A 21,812-nucleotide genomic window follows, 5' to 3' on the forward strand; every position below is an offset into this window, starting at 1 on the left:
CAGTTAAAACCATTTTGCGTGTGTGAACTTAACTTGGTCACTTACTAAAATTGCACACGTGCACACCAATGGACTTTCAGTCCTTTCCTTCTACAGAAAACAATAGCGCACTCCAGTGGTAGTGTGTTGTTCCTGCAGAATATCCAGGACGAGTTCATTTTTGTTATTTTTTATTGAAAGTTTCGACTAAAAAGAAAATAAAACAAAGAAACAAACAAAAAGACACATCTGAAGCTACAGGAATATCCACTGGTTCTACAGACACTCTCAAAAATCACAATTTTAAAGACATGGGGGGCATGTGACCAAGCAAATAAAAAAAATAGCTACAGTGGGGCAAAAAAGTATTTAGTCAGCCACCGATTGTGCAAGTTCCCCCACTTAAAATGATGACAGAGGTCAGTAATTTGCACCAGAGGTACACTTCAACTGAGAGAGACAGAATGTGAAAAAAAAAAAAAAATCCATGAATCCACATGGTAGGATTTGTAAAGAATTTATTCGTAAATCAGGGTGGAAAATAAGTATTTGGTCAATAACAAAGATACAACTCAATACTTTGTAACATAACCTTTGTTGGCAATAACAGAGGTCAAACGTTTACTATAGGTCTTTACCAGGTTTGCACAGACAGTAGCTGGTATTTTGGCCCATTCCTCCATGCAGATCTTCTCGAGAGCAGTGATGTTTTGGGGCTGTTGCCGAGCAACACAGACTTTCAACTCCCGCCACAAATTTTCTATGGGGTTGAGGTCTGGAGACTGGCTAGGCCACTCCAGGACTTTCAAATGCTTCTTACGGAGCCACTCCTTTGTTGCCCGGGCGGTGTGTTTTGGATCATTGTCATGTTGGAAGACCCAGCCTCGTTTCATCTTCAAAGTTCTCACTGATGGAAGGAGGTTTTGGCTCAAAATCTCACGATACATGGCCCCATTCATTCTGTCCTTAACACGGATCAGTCGTCCTGTCCCCTTGGCAGAAAAACAGCCCCATAGCATGATGTTTCCACCCCCATGCTTCACAGTAGGTATGGTGTTCTTGGGATGCAACTCAGTATTCTTCTTCCTCCAAACACGACGAGTTGAGTTTATACCAAAAAGTTCTACTTTGGTTTCATCTGACCACATGACATTCTCCCAATCCTCTGCTGTATCATCCATGTGCTCTCTGGCAAACTTCAGACGGGCCTGGACATGCGCTGGCTTCAGCAGCGGAACACGTCTGGCACTGCGGGATTTGATTCCCTGCCGTTGTAGTGTGTTACTGATGGTGACCTTTGTTACTTTGGTCCCAGCTCTCTGCAGGTCATTCACCAGGTCTCCCCGTGTGGTTCTGGGATCTTTGCTCACCGTTCTCATGATCATTTTGACCCCACGGGATGAGATCTTGCGTGGAGCCCCAGATCGAGGGAGATTATCAGTGGTCTTGTATGTCTTCCATTTTCTGATGATTGCTCCCACAGTTGATTTTTTCACACCAAGCTGCTTGCCTATTGTAGATTCACTCTTCCCAGTCTGGTGCAGGTCTACAATACTTTTCCTGGTGTCCTTCGAAAGCTCTTTGGTCTTGGCCATGGCGGAGTTTGGAGTCTGACTGTTTGAGGCTGTGGACGGGTGTCTTTTATACAGATGATGAGTTCAAACAGGTGCCATTCATACAGGTAATGAGTGGGGGACAGAAAAGCTTCTTACAGAAGACGTTACAGGTCTGTGAGAGCCAGAGATTTTCCTTGTTTGAGGTGACCAAATACTTATTTTCCACCCTGATTTACGAATAAATTCTTTACAAATCCTACCATGTGAATTCATGGATTTTTTTTTCACATTCTGTCTCTCACAGTTGAAGTGTACCTCTGGTGCAAATTACTGACCTCTGTCATCATTTTAAGTGGGGGAACTTGCACAATCGGTGGCTGACTAAATACTTTTTTGCCCCACTGTAAGTTACTTCTGTTCCATCTTCTTGTACACACCTGTACAAAAAAAAGATCTTATAAATATTACTTTTGATTTTGAGTTCTCTCTCTTTCACTCCCTACCCCTGTTTATTTTAGAGCTTTCTATCCATTTGATTTTGGTTAAACCAATTTTGTTTTCTCCTATGTCCATTTGTTTCTTGTGTCTCTCCTTAGCTTCCTTTCATTGGTGGAAAGTCAAGGCGTGTGAGTCTTCGAAGGCGTGACCTCAGAACCAGTGCGAGCCAGTTAAAGTTCATCTTAAGTTTTCTTCTGTTCTCAACCGATATTCTCTAGGCACAATAATGCACGTTTGTGTTTCTTTCATCTTTATTCTGCTTAAAATGATCAATTACAGTCACTCTGGAGGTGCAAATATTCCACGGAGACCCAACATAAGACAACCTCAATCCCCAATACTGAAAAGTGTTTAGCAGCTCACACATAATCATCAAAAAGAGAAAAAAAAAACAAAAGTAAAGGCAACATAAAAGTAATTCTCCTTATTTTTTTTTAGGAGAATATATATAAGCTGAAATCATTTCGTCCAACAGGAATGCCCTTTCCTCTCACAGAGATCATTGACCTGCTCATATTTTCAGTGGCTTGTGTTTGGCAAGAACGAGACAAAACAGTGAGTTGGACTTAGATTATGCAAAACAATGACATCTGTCATATTTTGGGAAGCATTCATCGCGAGCTATGCCGTCTGGGCGTTGTTATGTAAGGTCAGTCGATGAGGCCTCGGCAGGATGTCGTTGGGTGTCTAATAAAAAGTAGCTTTTTCACCAGGATTCCACAGGGTTTTAGATGCGGTGGTAGTTTGATCACATGACGCACAAAACATCTCGTCCCATTGAGGCAAATGTGCTAAAGGACCAACTGCATGCTCTCATTCACTGATCATTTCACACAGCAACAGCTTGACAAAAACCAAAAAGCAGATTCAAAATTAAGAAAAAGCAACAGGAAGATCTCTTTACAACTTAGTTTCTTCATCTTTGGTATAAAATATGCCACCCGCGGGCTGTATTTTTGTTCAACAGTTAAGAAAGACTCAAGAAACTGTCAACAGTTTTACTAAAACTATTGCTTTTTGCACATTTAAAAATCCTAGCTTTTTTTTCTCTGCTTTTTCTCAAAGTCAGAAATGTTCCTTTTTCTTTTTGCAATGAGACAAGCAAGCAGGCAAAGGAAAAACTTTTAAAAGCACTGCAATGAAAAAAATAAAAATACAAAATAAGTGGTGGAGAAACTGAATTTCTTTCCCATGATTGAACTAAACTGCATTTCCAGGAAGCGGTGGGCTGACCGCTCCCACAAGTTGTAAAAGGATTTTTTTCCCTAGTCAACCAACATCACCTGCACTGTACCACATAATTTAAAATCACCTTCATACAAATACAACCTTTTTTTGTCTTATACAGATAGCTTTGTAGATTTCATTTCTGAGGCTCTCAAACTCAAAGAACCCTTTAAAAAAAATCATTCAACAACTCAGTCCTTTTTTTAAATAATTCAACACTTGGAAACTTTTTTTCCCCAAAGTTTGAGAAAATTAAGGCAATAAAGATTTACGAAAACACTAATATTCTAGAAAACTACTCAAATAATAAAAAGAATGAAAATAATGTAGCTTAATATCAAAGGAAGACAGCCCGTTTTTGTTCAAGACTTGGCTTCCTTCTATTTTCAATAAAAAAGTCTGAAAATCTACCTGCACATTCAAATGTTCATTTTTTTTCTGTACAGTTGGTTGACTTTAGATTTCTCTTTATGTCCCCTTATCTGGTTTTTTTTTTCCTTTGGAGGCAAAGTCCAGTCTCATGGTGAAAAATGAAAACTCAAAGTTGGAGACTGCCATTGATTTCATTGTCTTTGAGTTTAGCAAACCATCATTTGCTTTTTCTTCTGTCTTTTTCTTAGTTCAACCAGGTAAGAAAGATATTTTTTTTCTTCGTTTTGTCTTTTATTTGGTGCCCGTGCACAGTGGAAGCATTCTCCCGTCAGTGATGTCCATGTCACCTCTGTTTTTGTTTTTTGTTTTGTCCCGTTTCCTTTTGATACTCTGCGTCTCCAGCGCCTTCGTGCAGTCCTCCTAAAGGCAACGCAGCAATGATTCCTACCAATCCTGTTATCTAAAAGAGACAGAAAAGTCAGTGAGCGAGGACGTGACTGAGGGAACCGTGAACAATGTTACCGGGTTTTTTTGTAAGCAGGCACAACAGTCTTTGTACAATCACTATGTGTAAAGGAAACCACCCGTCGGTTATCTAGGAGGCAGAAAAACAAGATAAACACCAGGAAAAAGATAAAAAGCCAGAAGGAGAATTTTGCAAACAAAGGTTGCCATGCATCTGTGACCAAAACAGAAAAAGCGCGGCATAATCTGGGAATTGTACTGCAGTCCTTTATAGCTGATGCTGTTCATTTTTCCAGATACAGTTAATTTACCAGTTAGGATGCACCAGCTGTACAAGACCATGTGAAAAAAATTACAGACTTGCAATCATCACACTTACTTAGTCTGCTGGTAAGAGTAGGCTGTGGCGTGATCTCCTGTGTTCTCCACAGGTAAAGGCTGCTGCCCACTGGCGTCCTGTGAGGAGGGGGCAGCTGTCTGTGGAGAGGGGTCTGTCACCACACCCTGAACAGGGGGGGGAAAGCCAGATATTAAGGAACAAAAGAAAGCCTTGAAACTTTGGGCAATCATATAAAAGTAGGGACTCCTTTATGGCACATAGATAAGGAATCCAAAGAGAAAAATTCAATTAGCTTTTTTTTTTTAAAGGTGACAGGTTGATCTGGTGCGGTCAGTTTTCTGTCTGTGATTTTAACTTTATATACTTGTGAACTTGTAAAACAGCTCCTCTGATCTTTGGGGAGGGTTTGGTGTAAATTATTTCTCTCATTGAAGTATACGGATTGCCAAAGGCTAAGCAAGACTAATATATCACAAAATATATATGTTTAATCAGCAGTTTTCATTTCAAATGAAAGTTTGCAGGTTGTTTCGGTCCTTACGTCCACTGTGATGGCCGAGGCAGGCACTGCAGTGTACTGGGGAATGTAGGTTCCTTGCATAGGAGCAGCCGCTGCAGCAGGCATGTACTACAGATAAAAGGGGAAGAACACAGACTGTGTCATTTGTCTTATGGTCATTTCACATTTTAGACTGAAAACAGAAGCACCGGGGCAGTTTTCCTCTGCTCTAGCGCTTCTACTCTGAGAAAAACACTGAAACTGCAAGTGTACAATTATATTACACATATAACTCAAAGGATAAAACAAACACATGCACACACAGCACGATGAGCTGACTGGCCAAAGGGGAGACTTACAGTGCCTGTTGGGCCCAGAGACAGGTGGTTCATCTGCTGGGTTAGAGGAGCCATTACACTGGAGGGGTGAATAGACAAACTGGGCTCAATGGCAGCAGCTGGAGTGATCACAGCACCCTGGAGTAGAAATGGAAGGATACAAATCCAGTCAGCTTATAGCTAATAACTGTTATTTGGAGTCAAAAGTGATTTGGAGTCACTCAGTGATATTTAATTCAGATGCAGGAATCAATATATGATCAGATGGTGGAGAAAGGAAATTAAATCGGAAGAAATGTGGAGATTAAAAAAGAAAGAAATAAGCTGAGTAAAGAGACAACAGCTTTAAGCAATTTGCAGGCAAACATAACTCAAAGAAAAGGGGGGGGGGGGGGGGATTCAGAACAACTTTGACATGTTGGTTTAAAAAAACAAAACAAAAAAAAAAACCAATGCTGAGACCTTAATGGCAAAATTGCTAAAGGGACCTCTGGCTAATATGTCGGTTCTGTGTCGGGCTCGTAGCCGAAAACTAGCTTTACTTTGTTTGCCAGTGAGAGACAGAGAGGCGTTGAAAGGCTGCTCCAACGGAACTTATTGTTTCAGAGGAAAACACGAACACGGTGTCCAGTCGAGTCTTAATAGCTTACTTACAACTGGGCTTGTCGGGCACTCTTTTTGGCTGCAGTGGTTATTATTATATTTACATGCTTCCAGCTCCCGTTTCTGGAAGGTCATTTACTGAATGATAATTTTTTAAAAATATTTCTTCACATCATTATGCGACCGCAAGGAGGGGTGACATGGGCCGCGAGATTGAGACACAGACATTAGAGCCTCTTAATGTGAGTTTCATTTGGGTTTCCACCGGCGTGGAATTACCAAAAATAGAGAGGGCATAGCCTAACATATGAAACAGGAAAAGACCCCCGTGTAATCCATTTATTTCAACAAAGTAACCGTATTCTGAATACCACCCTTTTAAACAGTAACTGTAACAGAATACAGTTACTCATATTTTGTATTTTAAATACGTAACACCGGTACATTTATTCCGTTACTCCCCAACACTGTTTACAGCTTAAACACATAATTAAGAAAACATCTATAAACTACTGTATAAAGTATAAAGGGTTCTGATCACTCATTAACCTATCAAAGTAAGAAAGTGTAGTGTACAACGTGTTTTAAAGCAATGACACATTGTAGTTTTTTTAAGCTGAAGTAAAAAAAAATTGCAGCTAGAAGAAGTAGTTACATTTGGTGACTGCAAATTGTGCGAGTTTGTACATGAGCAACACAACCAGTCAGCAGGCTTGGCAGCAAGGCTTGACAGAACCTGCTTGTGAATGGAGCAGAGACGCTTTTACTCTAAATCTCTTGAGTGTGAAGGCCTTTGAAGCAGTCTAACACCTTGATGCGCTGAGATCTACTTTTCCAGTGCAGCTCTGCTACAACTTCAACAGCTCTGTAAAGATTTAATAGGAGACTGTGTGCTCTGGTTATTTGTGATGGATGTTTAACTACACTTCCCATGAGCACAGACAGCATCAGTGGTTATGTATTGGTGCTGCTCTTGAGAGCAGTCAGCACCTCTACAGCTTCAAGTTGAGACATAACGTTAGAAGAACACAAGTATTAAATTTAGGTATTTTAGGCACACGCCTGGCTGTATGGCAGACGACTTAACAGCTTTGAATCTGTAGGGTTTCTCTGGGAGGCTCGCAACAACAAAACCACACATAAGCACATACAGTACACACTTTCAAAACAAGGAAAGTTCTAGATATCTGAAGTGCTCGCTTTGAATGCATATACAGTCTGACAGTTGTTCACAGTTAAGATTCTGTAAGGTAAGACCCTTATGACTGCAGGCTTTACAGGAAAAAACATGCACGCGTGCACACACTGTGCAAACAAAGATTGTCAGAGCTGTTAACAAAGGTACAATGTTTTTCTTCCTGACTGCTGTCTTCATAGAGAGATCTGTTTGCAGAACACAGCAGCATCAGAAATGCTCTGTAAACACTTTCCTCAGTATTACAAGTGAATGAGACGAAAGCCCACACACACACACACACACACACACACACACACACACACACACACACACACACACACACACACACACCAACAGATCTACCCTCAAACCGGCACAAAAGCTTTGGCTCATGCAGGTAAATTTACCAGCCAGAATCGTATTAACACCCGAGCTTTTCAACCATCTAAATAATGCGTTCTCTCTTGTAATGAATTCTCATCCTCCCTTTCTCTTTCTTTCACTTCATCCAATCTCACAGCAGGTTTCCAGGCAGAAACAAAAAAATGAAACCCACAATGAGTAGCTGTCTGCTCTGATTTATAGCTCTACAAGTGATCAACTCTCCATCTCTGTATGGGTCTGCACCCGGGCACTATGTATTAGTATGTAATGAGTGCAGTTGTATGTTATGGTGTGCGTGTTTTTAATGCATCAGACGATTTTCCTGGGGTATAAATGAGCCCACATGACAGTTATCGTTTCCCTGAGGACATGACTTAAAAAAAACAACCAAAACCCCACACAGAATCTACTTCAACTTTGAACTTGCCCTCTCTCCCTCTCCCCTGTCATTTTCCCATTAAAGAAGAGAAGCAGACTGACTGCTGCAGGCAGTCTGAAAGCATCAAATACATAGTATTAGTGATAATGATACTCGTTTATTGAGAAAACCCCTAAATGCTGTTTTTATGATGGGCGCTCCATGTGCGTGAGAATGCAAAGAGTTTTGAATTGGCATTATTTGTTCTTACTGAGGTGGTGTGCTACGACGTGCAGATGTTTCTATTATTCTATAAGCTGATTTCCTGAGACCACACCCTCTTTATCAACACACAAAGTACACTGGATTTTCGGCGTAAAACCAGACAAGTACTCCTTAGTTCCCGGCTTTATCCATGCACCCGCAGGCATGCACCTGTGACAGTTCTGCACACACGGGATCTCGCGGTTAGGAAACAAAACAAAACAAACGTGAGGTATAGAGCTCTATTTGCAAGCCCTGATATTGTACACTGCCTTTGTCTCCTGCAGAGCTGAAATCCCAGTTCTTTAGATGTCTCATTACAGCCCTCCTCAATAAGCAGCATTGATTGTGTGTGTGTGTGTGTGTGTGTGTGTGTGATTTTTTTTTTTTTTTTTTTGCGTGGTTTGGCTAATGCATTCATTTCCTGTAGGGGGATTTGTGAGTAATTATGCACAAAGACATCCTCTCACTAATTAAGATGTAAAGACAGGCAGTTCAAGTAATCTGGGCATCCCACCAAGGCGCAGAAATGCACAATCCTTAAGGCAGTGTGTGTACAGGTGTGTTTAATGTGTGTGTACATTAATCAGGCAGTGTGTAGCTACACTGGTGTCTGTCGGTAATCACAGTTGTGTGAGCCTCTACTGCTCCTTTTAATAAAGTAAAGCACATTTGTTTTTTATTTGAAATAACGTCAACCTCATCAGTAATTTTACAAATGACCATTTAAAAATGCAATTCTTAACCATAAATAATGTATTATTTTTAAGTAATATTTAAAAAAAAACACTACAAACCATGCAACCTAATGCAAATTTATCATGTAAAATTCAAATTCCCCTCCTAAAATCCACAGTTTTTTAAATTATGTTAGCACAGCTGAAAACGATTGTACTGATTACATAAGCAATAAATTTACTTCTGTGTCTGAAACATAAGGGTTCCTGGTTTTGATTACACTCAACATGGCTAAAAAAATAACTCAGTTTTCTTGTTTTAAGAAGTAAATGCTATTGCATGAGGCAAACTGAACAATCTGAAATTAAGTGTGTTTATGTCAGCATTGTGTAGTATTCTCCGGTGACAGTACAAAGTGGTTAGTTTGAGAAAAAGATCGTTCATAGGTCCTCAACTGGTCACTGCATTAAATGGTTCCTGTAAAACACCAGCCTGCAGGTGATTTTTAGATGCTGGCCTTCTAGGAAGAGTTGTCCAAAGAGCCATAACTGTGATCAGTCAATAAAAGTAGAAAATAAAGACAGGGGAAAAAAATCCCCAAAACACAACACACAAATATTGGGCAGACGTAAGCAGTTTTCAGACATGAAATGATGCTGGAATAGTGTTTGACAGCATCTGCTAAGTGTGGTGGAGGAAATTTGATGGTTTGAGGCTTTGGTCGTGCTAAAGTGGGAGATTTGTACAGCAAAAGATCTTGAACAAGAGAAAGGCAGGCTTTCACTCTGTTTTGTAGTGCCATACAGTGCCTGTGGATACAGCAGGACTGGAGTTGATTTCCAAAGCAGCTCTGACATTTATAGGAACTACTCAGAAAAAGCAGTCAGCTGGTGTTTTGCCTATAATGGAGTGGCCAGCGCAGTCACTGGCTCTTAACTACTCATCTGTTATGGGAACAGAAAAACTGCCAGAGTGCCAAAGGGCTGCAAGGCTGCAAAACTGAGACAGTACACAGTACAAAATTGTTCCATCAATCAAAAATATTTTTATCTAATGTTATTAATGTCTATTTCGTTTCACTGCAAATCTGTTAGATTAAGTTTTCATGAATTTAAATATCCTAGTTGACCCCAAACCTATGAGCAATAGTGTATGTGCATTTTTAATCCTGAGCCATGAAAACAGCACACAGCATTGATGTTTGTTCTCTTGTTCTAACCTTTTAATTAGACTCATTAATTTCTTTAGCGACAGAGTGTCTCACATTCCAATTTTGGTGCCACAAGCATTTAAAAATCTCAAAGTAGATGATGGACTGTTAACCAGAGGAGGTGTGCGCATGTTCATCTAGCTAAAAGTGTCAATGAGTGCATAGCATTTATCAAAGTTACCAGTCATTAACTGCAGTACAGCAGTGAGGAAGCCTCTGCTACCATAGGAACAGACTTAAGCTGCTGTGTCTCTCAGTCTCCCTCCCTGATGCAGCTTTAATTTGTCAAGCTCTTCAGTATCCAGGAAATACAATAACTACCCCTCATCTTTGTTGTCTAACAGGGAATTTGTCTATACATAGACAAGGGTGGAGAACAGATGTGCACAGCCCAAACATGCTTTTGCAGCAGCTGTTTTCGTTTCTTTGTTCTCAATATATTCATTGTAATCCCTTCTTTCCTCTTTCCCTGCACCTCCTTCTCGCTCCTGTCCTCCTTGTCAAATCCGCCGTGTTTATTTATTTATTTTTCTCTTTCTCCAAACCATCAATCTCTGCTCAAGCTCACCCTGTCTTTTCCCAAGTCTTAGGAAGTCATATCAAGCGGCCTGCCAAATAATTAGATGGGACATTTGTTTGAAAACACATTTACAGAAGGGTATTATCCCCGCTCAGAGACATAATTTTAATCAGACAAGACAACAGAATGTGTTTAAGAGTTGCCAGACAGACATAAAGAGCAAGACAGAAGACAGGGAGAGAGAACAACAGAGGAGGAGCAACAAATCTGAACACTAAAGCTTTTTGGCAACCACGGCGGATACGATTGCAGAAATTTGCACCGCCTTACGTACCTGCCCCGATAAACTCCTTCACCCCATGAATGACAGAACAAAATCATACAACCTTTTTTAGCACAGGTGTACAGATAAACCCCCTGAATGTAAGCACATTCATCTCTTACAGGCTACTTTAACAGATACACTATATTGACGAAGGTACTGGGGCACCATTAGAGCTGCAGGAGCTGCGTAGCAGTTTTAGTTTGATGTTAATGCCACAGGCACAGGCTTAAGAACGAGCCAGCATCGCCGGGACTAAAGACACCAGAATTGAAACATGAATATTTTTGTCCATATAGTGTTTGATATAGACCTTTAAACTATTGTTGAACAAATGTTTAAGAGGAGATAGAAGTTAAATTTTATCTGAAAGACTTTCAAGGTTACTGTAATATGAATCTCTTCTGCCTGTGATTTCATAATGCATCGGTCCTGCTACACTGAGAAGTAATCATCTTGTAAGCAGGACTAAGCTTGGACTATTCCACAATTTATATGATATAGCTTTCTAATTCCACTAATTCAATGCAGTACTTTGTCAGATGACAAGATGAAGGCACGGAGATTTTATATTTTATGCTACAATAGTCAGTGAATGTCAGAGAGACTGAGGCTTTGGACTATGCTTAGAGCGAAGCCTGTGGAGGCTTAATAACATAGAGCGGCTGTATATAGTCCCTGTATCAAAGGAAGGAAAAGCCCATAGTTTGTGTTAAGGTTATGTTTGTGTTTGCCAAAAGAAGAGAGAATTTGTAGGTAAGTGTGGGTTTATAGAGTATGTTGACTGTACACCTACACTCAGAGTCGATTCATGACTCTTCATGTATATATACAGAATGTGTGGGTGTGTTTTAAAACGTTTTTGCACGTCAATCAAAGCTATGTGTATGAGAGACAAAATGTGAGAGAAAGCTCTAGCCAAGGATGGATGGAAAAGAGCTATAAACACCAAGGGTTGGATTTTACATCACTGCATTATGCATCATATACACAAAGATGCACTGCTGCTTTTGATATGCAAATTTTACGCATCACTATATGAAACTGAGCAGCAGTTACACATGTACATTGACTTATAGATAAATAATGTGCTTTAAATTAGCTGTCTGGAAACCTGTTTTTGTACATGCAGTTTCATTCAAAACCAGCAGGGAGCAACCTTTTATTACAGATTCTAAAGTGAGTTTCGCCAAGCTCTCTGAGGTCCTTTGAGAAGGCTATTCACAGGCTGATTCAGCAGAGTGGGGCTGGGATTCAGGGTTACAGTTATTTTCCTTCTCTGACCTGGGTTTGGCTCTCAAGCACTTATTGGAAGAATTTCCTTTTATTACTTGGCTTTTCGCAGTTTTCGTGATTCATACCAACTTGTCGGTGACCTGTTGTTATTACTAACATTTTCATTCCTGAATTATTAAATACTCATTTGATGAAGAAAAAGGCAGGGCACATTAAATACTGTTATAAAAGCATTTGCAGGCAGTCCTCGAGACCAATACAGCCTATGCTTTAAAAGCTTTTGTAGTTTTTCTCCCATAAATCCTGCCACTGACATTCACATGAGTAATGAAGCTATTAAACACACACACTGAAAGTTTTAAGACAAAAAGAGTATGCCAGGGAGAAAAATTGACACATGCTGTACACTCAGCATGTGTACATTTATTATATATAATAAATAAAGGAGTGAGTGAAAAGGGTTGGAAAATAGAGAACAAGACTTTACAGAACGAGGCTTAAAAACAAAGGAAATGTTGGTTTAAAAACTTACTGTAGGTTGCATAACATATTGTTGATGTGGCATCCAAGATGTACTCTGAACCTGAAGAAAGAGAAGAGAAGGGAAGGGAGAAGGAGAGGACGGACACGAGTAGGATGATGCAGAGGGGAGGTCATGACGAGATGAGAGGAAAGGAAAGATCAAAAGCAAGATTGTTGTAAGTGGGTAAAGAATTGAGGAAGAGAGAACATTGAGAATGACAATTGGAAGACAGAATGACAGGAAGCGAGTGAAAATGAGAAAACCAAAGAAGAGAAGTAAGAAAATTAATCATTATCTCAAGCCTTTACAAGCCAATTTCAGAGCCTCAGTCCCAGCGGCAGCACGTCTTAAAGAATATTACAGCAGTAACTAAGGGTCCACTATACAGAAAGTTTGTCGTAATTATAAAAGGATATGAAGACCACAGAGAACAAAACAGTCTTAACAATTACTGCTTCACAGTGAGGGTTTCATCATCAAAGCTTAAGTTGGCCACAAATCATACTTTCATCTTGTTCTCCTTCCGACCGCTCAACTCTAACAAACTGAAGGCAGAAATGAGTCTCTGAGGGTCCCTTTGTCTCATGCATTATTGTTGTATGCATGCATTCTGTACCTGCATCTGTATGATCTCTTACCTACATCTGTCAATGATGAGTTAAAACAATGAAAGGTAATGTTTTTTCTTTCCCTATAAAGCATGATACTTTAAGTCATGAGTCTTTGAATTTGGCTTTCTTATAGAGCTCTAGAGCTCCATCTTGTTTTTGGGTACAGCAGCTGCCAGCCAGCTCTGACATAACTTGATATGGTTTGTGTGTGGAAGAGAACGGGTGCGACACATGAGAGCTGAGAGTTAAAAGCAGCATTTGTGCTCAAGAATGGGAGATGGATAGGAGGAGTTCTGCAACGTAAGCCTGCATTTTATCATTGCTAGACAAAGAATTGCCTTGATTCTACAGAGCTGATAACTTCATTTTGGGTTCATATCTTTGGTTAAGTATGACAAACTCCACCTGTACATCCAGGAATTACTCTACATAGAGTCAGGAATGGGATTTTCTGGTTTTAAGTAGGCCACGGCACTCATCAAACTTCTGAGAGGTTAAACTCACCTGATATGTGGGGACAGGAGAGGCAGCAATGAAGGGTGTGATCGATGTCTGAGCAATCATCCGATTCGTGGAGATGCTGTATGGAGAAGAGTAGAACCTATGAAAGCACAAGACATACATTTTAATTTTGACTGTCCACATCATCTAACTTCTAATAATCACCTGGGAGGGAACCAAACGCGTGTATTAACAATCCAGAGGTTTCTCTGCAGTTTCAGCTCACCCTACATAACCACATGTAATGCTGAAAATGAGGCTTTTGTCTCAGTTTGTTTTGAACTACCCAGTACACTTCAAGACAACACTGACAAAATGGATCAGACATCATCAAGGCTGTCATGGAAACAATAAATATTGCAGCTTCACTCTATGTAGCACAATCAAAGACATCTTAGAATGAGACTTGACACCGCACCAGACTACACATCATGTTACAAAGGAGTCTGCACCACTGCTACGCATAATAATGAATTATTACCTTAATGTGTGAGTGGGTGAAATACTTCAGTATTGCTCTTTATGTTTCCACCTACGCACACCCTACTTCCCATCGGTTGCATCTGTAACATCTGCATTTTATAATCTATTCACTTCTCCTATGCCTCTATTTGCCCTTCTCATTTTGATCTCTTTTTCCCCCCATTTCACCCCCTCAGCTCTGCAGCTGTAGAATGCTGTGGCTCGCAGTGCTTTATTTATCATTGTGTACCTAGAGAGGACATGTTTCATCCGCCAAGCCGTGTTGCTGTGCCCGATCGATCCCAAAGTGTCTGTTGACTGAATAATGGAGCCAGTGAGGGGAGGGGAAACCAAGGGCCAGAGACAGAAAGCGAAGCCCTACCCTATCCATCTCTAACACAGCCATGATTGTAGAAAAAAGGTACTTGCCACATATCAAGTGTTTCTCAATCAGGGAAGAAAATTACCTGAATAAAAAGACAAACTCATTTTTAATTTACTTTTAAAAGGCAACTTCAAACTACTGTTAGGTCGCTCCATAATATTTCTTAAAATCCGCAGTGAGCACAACATATAGTAATAGCCCATGCACGGAGATGACAATGGGGCTCAGCCAAAGACAGAAAAACCTAGGAGGACTGTGGTGGTAGTCGCCTGCGACACATGCACACATCTCATTTCAAGGGTGAAATGGGTTCCTGAGGTACCCACCTGTTCTGTTATTGCACATTCTGTTTCACATTACATTTGTTCAGTCAGTGACGGCATGAGCAGTTTTGAACCTCAACTGCGAGATGTAAAGCGTCAGATATTTTTAAACTATTGCGGCTCAAGGCTTGTGCATGCAGCCGGTTCAACTGCCTGCGATAAGCTGCAGAGCGTGATTGTGCTTCTCACAGACATTCAGTCTCCCTGTTGGATTTTTATGCCCTACTTGGTGTGCCGAGGCCTAAGTAGTAGCTGTACATATATAATAGAGATACGCCAGTTATTTGTTCATTTATTTCTTTTAACGCAACATGACTCACTTCTGTTGAACCAGAAAAAGAAATTCGTGGCAGGTTTGGTTCTAATTCATCTGCGGCTCGATTGCGTGTTTGGTCAACTTTTAACCATGTGCAACAAGCAAACATTAGTCGTATTGTTGCAAAGTGAAAATCAGTACAGCTTCAGAAAGAGCAAAGATCTACAGAAATAGCTAGTATAGATTTCATAGAAAATATATGTGCAAAAGGAAAAAGACTGTTCTGTGAACCCCAGTATTTTGTTTTCTGAATTGTAGCTCTATGGCATCAGAGGTATAGCCTATAATTGGTTCCAGAGTTATTTACGAGAAAACAATATGTACAGTTGGAGTTGGACGGGGATCGATGCTAGGTCCTGAACTTTTCATTTTAATCATGAATGGTAATCGTAATTCAGAAAAAAAATCTATATGTACATTTTGCTTATGATATCACTGTCCTGCTAATAAGTTACATACATTGTTGCTATTGTCAATGAATCAGTCAAATTTAAACAATGGTTTAATGTCAATGGAATAACTTTGAACATACACAAAACAAAATATTTAAGAAATAGCAGTAAAAATGTGAAGTTTGGTGTTATTACTGATGGAACAAAGAAATGGTGGATGAAATCAAATTTCTTGGTGTGATAATAAGGTTTGCAAATAGTCATAGACTGATTTTAAATTAACTCCAATTTATTAATGTTTTATTGGCCTTTTAACAACCATGTATTCAGAGATCTAACCTAGTAGTTTTACAGTTTACTATTTATTAATGATGGCTATTCTAAGCTACAACTCACTTTCAAAAATGTCTCCAATTCTTTTTTGCCTTAGATTAACTGCATATTCCAACTTTGGACATGACATTATATTGCAGGGTTTAAATAAATGTAGATAAGCTGGAGTACAAACTGGAACTTGTTTGTCATGAATGAGAATCAAGAAAAACACAATGCGGTGCTATGGATCCATCTTTTTCACTGTACAGTTAATAAATGACTTGCATTACAGATACTGTATTACTGTCACTGATGAATACAAATGAGGTGACAGGGCCAGGTTATTCAATGTGGTTTTCTGATTGTGTTTATTGTATTTTCATTAGACTGATGTGTATTAAGAGAGAGAAGCAGAAGGCAGAGGACAGACCCAAGGTTATTGATGTAGGCTATTAGCCCTGAGCAGCCAACTGTCAATGGGGACCCCGGCACTGCTATTTAAACAATGCACTAAACATGTAATTGCAAACAGAACATTATTACAGGACTGAATTTTAAAGCCTCTGTGGATCCCTAGTGTGATTTAATGCCCTGTCAGGCGTTTACACTGAAAAATTACTGAGTGATTTAGTGGTGACCCCAGTGACTTTTCCTATAGATGGAAAAGGGAAGTAAAAAAGGGTAAGAAAAAAGACAGGAGATACACTTAATGGGAGCTAGTAGATTCAGAATAAGCAAAAGTAGGTTAAGATAAGACAAACTATAAGCTTTCCAACAATGTGTGTCTGGCAATGGATGCTTTAAAATAACCCAAAAACAAAACAAAACAAAAAAAACTTTGTCCTCAAGCTCACAGTGAAACCTGTAATTGATTCATACCTTTCCCCTCTCCTTGGACTGACTTTATTTCTGCCTTTGCCCTCCTCTTGACCCTACTCGGCCCTCCATTTTTATTCAACCCACTTCCCTCCCTGCTTTTTGCCTCTCTAATTAGCTGCATTAGCATTTCACAGTCATTTAGTGCTTCGCCGGAAGGAGCTACGATGACCTCGGAAGAGAGGTTGGAGAGGGCTTACACACAGCAAGCACACAGATGCAAAGCAGCTGTTTGAAAACAGAACGAATGAGAAGAATTGAGCAATACAAAACAATGTGGAGAGGGCAAGAAACAAGTCAAAAACAGTGAAAAGAAAAAGGACTGTATAATTTCAGATGAACTAGAAAAAAAAGAAAAAAGAAAGAGTGGCTTTAAGGTATAAAGTGGCGGACCAATCTGACAAAAGGAGGAGAAGAACAAGAGTGCAGAGCTGCAGGGAAGCATCTCCAGGGATCACATCACCAGCAGCATTCCTACCAGACAACACCAATCTCCAATTTCCCCCTGAAACAGGCAGGCACTCTGCTCTCCTCAACCAACTTGGGAGCACTGCAGATAGCCTCGGCTGACGAAAGTATTACAGCAGCACTGCAACAACGCCCATCTTCCTGTCTGCAATCAAAACCTATAACTCTGACAGCTTGTATGCATAGGTGCATAAATAAATGCTCCATCTGCATCAGTTAGGTGTAAGAATAAGAGCGAACGCCAGATAGTATGTGTGTTCTGTATCAGTTCAGGTATATGGGTTAATGTGTGTTATGTGTGACCCTCTCGTTTGCATGCAGGTGCTCTTGTGCATATTTCTGCAGGTTGTTGCCATGTTTCAGTGCACTGATCTTAGGAGGATTTTATACTGTCACTCTTGAACAGGCTGCGTGTAACAATGTAAGTAAAAAGTCAAGTTTGGAGACACTCTTTAGATCGAGGTTGTTCGTGCGAGAGGTAAAAGAAAAAAAAAAAAAAACTTTCTACATACCCATTCTGCATCGCTGTGGGGTCATACGTCAACGCCATACCACTCTGGAGAAAGAAACACATACACCGAAATGTTAAATACATGACTTGCCTTTTTAACCAATTTGTGTTTGTGGTCTTTATCACATATACAGCTACTCTATACAACTAAATAAACAATAAAGTATGATATAGCTATTGTACGTTATAATGTGTAATGAACAGAGAAAGCAAACTATACAAGAGCGTTGTACAAAAAACACAAAATTCAAAAGTGACTGGGATATAAGGACCTACTGAATGAACAATAGATAAGCAGTCTAAAGACTCCAAACTAATCCAGCTAAAAGCTCTTATGTACAATAAAATTATTTGGAATAATTGCCTTTGAGCAAAAGAGCCATTTATAAGTGCAGTCGTTTTATTTAACATGCTCAACAAAATCAAACACATGAAGGTCAGTGAGGGACGATTGTTGCATGTGGTATATGACTATATAAAATAGGTAGGAACAAAATAAGTTCCCAGTTCTAACTGACTCTAAATTTTAGCAGACCAAAGACAGTGGAACGCTTTAGATTTTCTTTACCGTTTCTCCTTAAAGGTTTTTAAAAGTCAACTTTTATGGTATGAGTTTAACTCCACTATCTGGCTGGGCTTTTCTGGGTTTACGTGGGTTCTCTCCAGGTACTCTAGCTACCTTCCACAGTCCACAGACATGCAATTATTGGGGTTAGGTTAATTGATAATTCTAAATTGCTTCTATGAGTGCGACCCTGATAAGGATAAGTGGAAGAGAATGGATGGATAGAAGTTTTATGGTACTTTATTTTCTTTTACAAAAAACAGTTCACACTATACCATGTTTGATTATCCTGAGGAGCATTCAAATAAATAAACAAGACATTAAGAAGTTGCACTACCACCTAAGTCAAACAAATCCATGCTGGTTGGCATTAATGGAGGTAACAGCCCAACATAGGAAAGTTAGAGATTACTCAAAAGTCCATAAGAAGGGTGTGGCTCAGGAGGTAAGTGACATCTGCTCAGAAGGCCAGTTGTTTGATCCCAGCCTTCTCTAGTCCAAGTTTAAGTGTTTTTGGGAAGCGCCCCCCATGTTCCTAACACACATTTTATCTGTGTGTGTGCCTGAGAGTGTAAGAGATTTTTTCTACACAAACTGTCACAAAGTAGAGTACCAGTGTGTGTACTGTATGGATGAATGTGGCTCTTTCAGTGGTAAATAAGATAATGTTATATAATAGCAATAACACACACACACACACACACACACACACACACACACACAGTCAAAAATTGCCAAAAGCACTCAAACTTCTCACTGAAGCAGCCCAAACTTTTCTTTTTGATCCATTTTTTGAGTTAAAGGTTTTTTTCCCCCAACAGCATTATATTAGTATATTTCTATATTCCCTCTGTCCCTTCTTCCCTTCATAAAGCTGTTATTAAATAGTGACTAAATATGTTTAGCCAAGCATTTATCAGTGACACTAGCCCCTTTGTGGTTTCTGTCTGTCTCATTCCTTCTACCATGTTCAAATGATTGAGGCTGGGCTTCTCTTTGAGGTTTGAATAAGATCTGCTTCCACTTGACTACCTCTTGGCAATTCTGGACCAGACTTAAAACAACTGTTTGCTCCTAATCTTTTTTTTTACTCTGTCACCACCCCATCACCATCTATCGGCCCTGCACAAGTCATTTGTACTTACTCTACATTCTACACAAGGCTCTTCTCTCCAAATTGGCACATGAGTTGAAAGGGTGCCCTGATGCTGAACCCAGCTCAGTGTTTGGTTTTTCCACAAACACTGTTTTAGCCAAGCCTAGGCTGGGTAGGTAGGTATAGACTCCAGAAGCAACAAAAAGCACTGCTAGACACCAAATAGAAAAACTGATCAACTCCAGGGATTTGCATTCATCTAACAGCAAATCTCTTTCTGTGCTGCTACACAGCTACATGCGTATCCCTTATCCATTTTCCAAAACAAATTCTGTAAGCGTGTGATTACATGTGTAACGCACGTATTCACGTCACCGTACCAAGGCCAGACTCGTATCAGAATGAGTTGACTGAGATAAGTAGGCAGTGAAGCACCTCAAAGCATCTCCCTGGCCAGATGTCTCTATTAGCAGAAGTATTAGTTTATATAAGTCAGCCTGGACTCTGAGGCCTGGCTCTGACAAATGCATAAACCTCTGAAGAGATGCTTCAGGGCCGAGCGGGGCTTGTCACGACGTGTGCCACAGACAAATGTGTGAGGTGTCTCACTGAAAGCAGTCATCACTTATTTCAAGTTCACACAGACATTGACAAGAGGGAAGTACATTAACGGAAAACTGACATGTGACAAATCGTCGGTATGTTAGGCGTTCAGAGGCATGACAGTGGTTTTGAATGAATCTATACATGCACATATGTTTTTTCGTTGTGTTCATGAATCACTTTGGAAAACACTACCTGATAGGCTTTAGGTTAAGGTTAGAGGTAGACAGCTGCAGCACGTGTTACCACCGCGAGTGCCATTCTATTGGATTCAATTGAGAATCTGGAGTAAGTGGAAGGCTACCTTTCAGGTTACTACGAGATGCATTGGGACGTGACAAATTGTATTTTATGCGTTGGGAATGAGAGTGCTCTGGAAATTAAGACATACAAAACCGGCACAGCTCCATAGTATTTTTATCTAGCAAATGAATGCCTGTATTTAAGCGAAATCTGAATAAAATGACATATTCACTTTACCCATTTCTGCAAAGCTGTGTGGACGTTAACTTGCATTGAAAAAAGGCTGTATGTGCTTTAACTGCTCATTTAGCTACACTCTCCAAGCAATGGCACTGCATATGTGAAATCCACTGTGCAAAATACCACACGTTTAATTGTGAATACATTTAAGTTGAGCTTTTTAATAATGTGATTAAGGTATTTACTGTGGTGGTTAAAGGCAGATGCATTTTTTGCAGGGATGTTTAACCTTGGCCAGCAGACTTTGCTCATTTCTGACTGTTTTATGAGTTATGTTTTATACTATTCAGTTGGAGTTTTTTTTTGTTTGTTTGTTTTTTTTAACTCCCATTCCTAGTTGATGACACATTACAAAAAATACCACCAAAATTGATGGTATGGTGGTGCAGTGGTTAGCACTGTGGCATCACATTAAGACGGTCCTGGGTTTGGCAGCCTGTTCTCCCTGCATGTTGTCCCTGTGTGGGTTCTCTCCAAATACTGTGGCTCACTTCCACAGTTGGTAAAATGAAGTGTGCATGGTTGTTTATCTCTTTGTGTTAGCCCTGTGACAGACTGGTGACCTGTTTAGGGTGTGCCCAGCCTTTCGGCCAATGATAAGCCAGGCTATGACACACACGTTTGCTCTTATACAAAAAGACTAAAGCTGCAATCTGTGCCTGCTCCACACAGCCATGAGCAAAGGTCAAACACTGCAACATCTTGTTTTCATTGCGGCGCCTCTTGTTACAGTGCATAGTTTCAGCCTGGTTCCATTTCATTTCACTCCACCACCCTGCTCTTTCCCAACCTTCGTGTAACGAGAACACTGGGAAACTGTTAAAAACTGCACCGGGGTGTGTGGGTGGCAGCATTATTATTCACTTCCCCTTGTTCTGTAAATTAAAGCTTTGGTATTGACACTAAAAACTTTTGAACTCTCTGCATTGTGAAACAGTCAATCTGCTTTCAATCCTTTGCACAAGGTTTCATTTCTTCTGAAGATGACGGACAGGAGGTGGGAGTTTCAACAAAAGCAAAAACAAGTTTGCAATTGGGACCTTACAGAAACCTTATACTTTAAATTTAATAACCTTTTTGTGTGCCAGCTTTCATACTGTCAGCAGCATCTCTAACTGAACCTACAGTGCCTTACTAGAAATGAAAGTGGATAATGACCCCACGGAGAGGAGGGGGATCTGTCAAGCTATTATGATTTTAAATTCTGCGGTATGTTGAAGAAAAAAAAAAAATGGAGTCAAAGGGAGCATCAGCCGCATATTGAAAATTATTAGAATAGATGATTTACAACTGTAACGTTTCCTAAAACATAATATGGACACCGCTGTGCATAATCACTCATTTCTTTGACTATTA

The 21,812-nt window shown here is 40.0% G+C and overlaps 1 protein-coding gene across 7 annotated transcripts in view; it reads right to left on the reverse strand.

Moving 5' to 3' along the window:
- Nucleotides 1-2,908: 2,908 nt before the first annotated feature.
- Nucleotides 2,909-21,812, reverse strand: part of LOC308406293 (RNA-binding motif, single-stranded-interacting protein 3-like) — a 164,353-nt gene continuing 145,449 nt past the window's right edge. For 6 of the 7 annotated variants that reach the window (XM_080897216.1, XM_080897214.1, XM_080897213.1 and 3 more), the window contains 7 exons: nucleotides 17,711-17,754; nucleotides 13,665-13,761; nucleotides 12,559-12,609; nucleotides 5,296-5,412; nucleotides 4,979-5,065; nucleotides 4,477-4,601; nucleotides 2,909-4,092 (listed from right to left, as the gene is read on the reverse strand). In XM_080897216.1, coding sequence (XP_080753342.1) covers nucleotides 4,089-4,092; nucleotides 4,477-4,601; nucleotides 4,979-5,065; nucleotides 5,296-5,412; nucleotides 12,559-12,609; nucleotides 13,665-13,761; nucleotides 17,711-17,754 — 525 coding nt within the window. In that variant the 3' untranslated portion in view covers nucleotides 2,909-4,088. The remainder of the gene's footprint in view (nucleotides 4,093-4,476; nucleotides 4,602-4,978; nucleotides 5,066-5,295; nucleotides 5,413-12,558; nucleotides 12,610-13,664; nucleotides 13,762-17,710; nucleotides 17,755-21,812) is intronic. The other variant, XM_080897215.1, reaches the window with a different exon arrangement.

Source organism: Rhamphochromis sp. 'chilingali' (genome assembly GCF_963969265.1).
Source record: "Rhamphochromis sp. 'chilingali' genome assembly, chromosome: 11".
NCBI classification, from domain to species: domain Eukaryota; kingdom Metazoa; phylum Chordata; class Actinopteri; order Cichliformes; family Cichlidae; genus Rhamphochromis; species Rhamphochromis sp. 'chilingali'.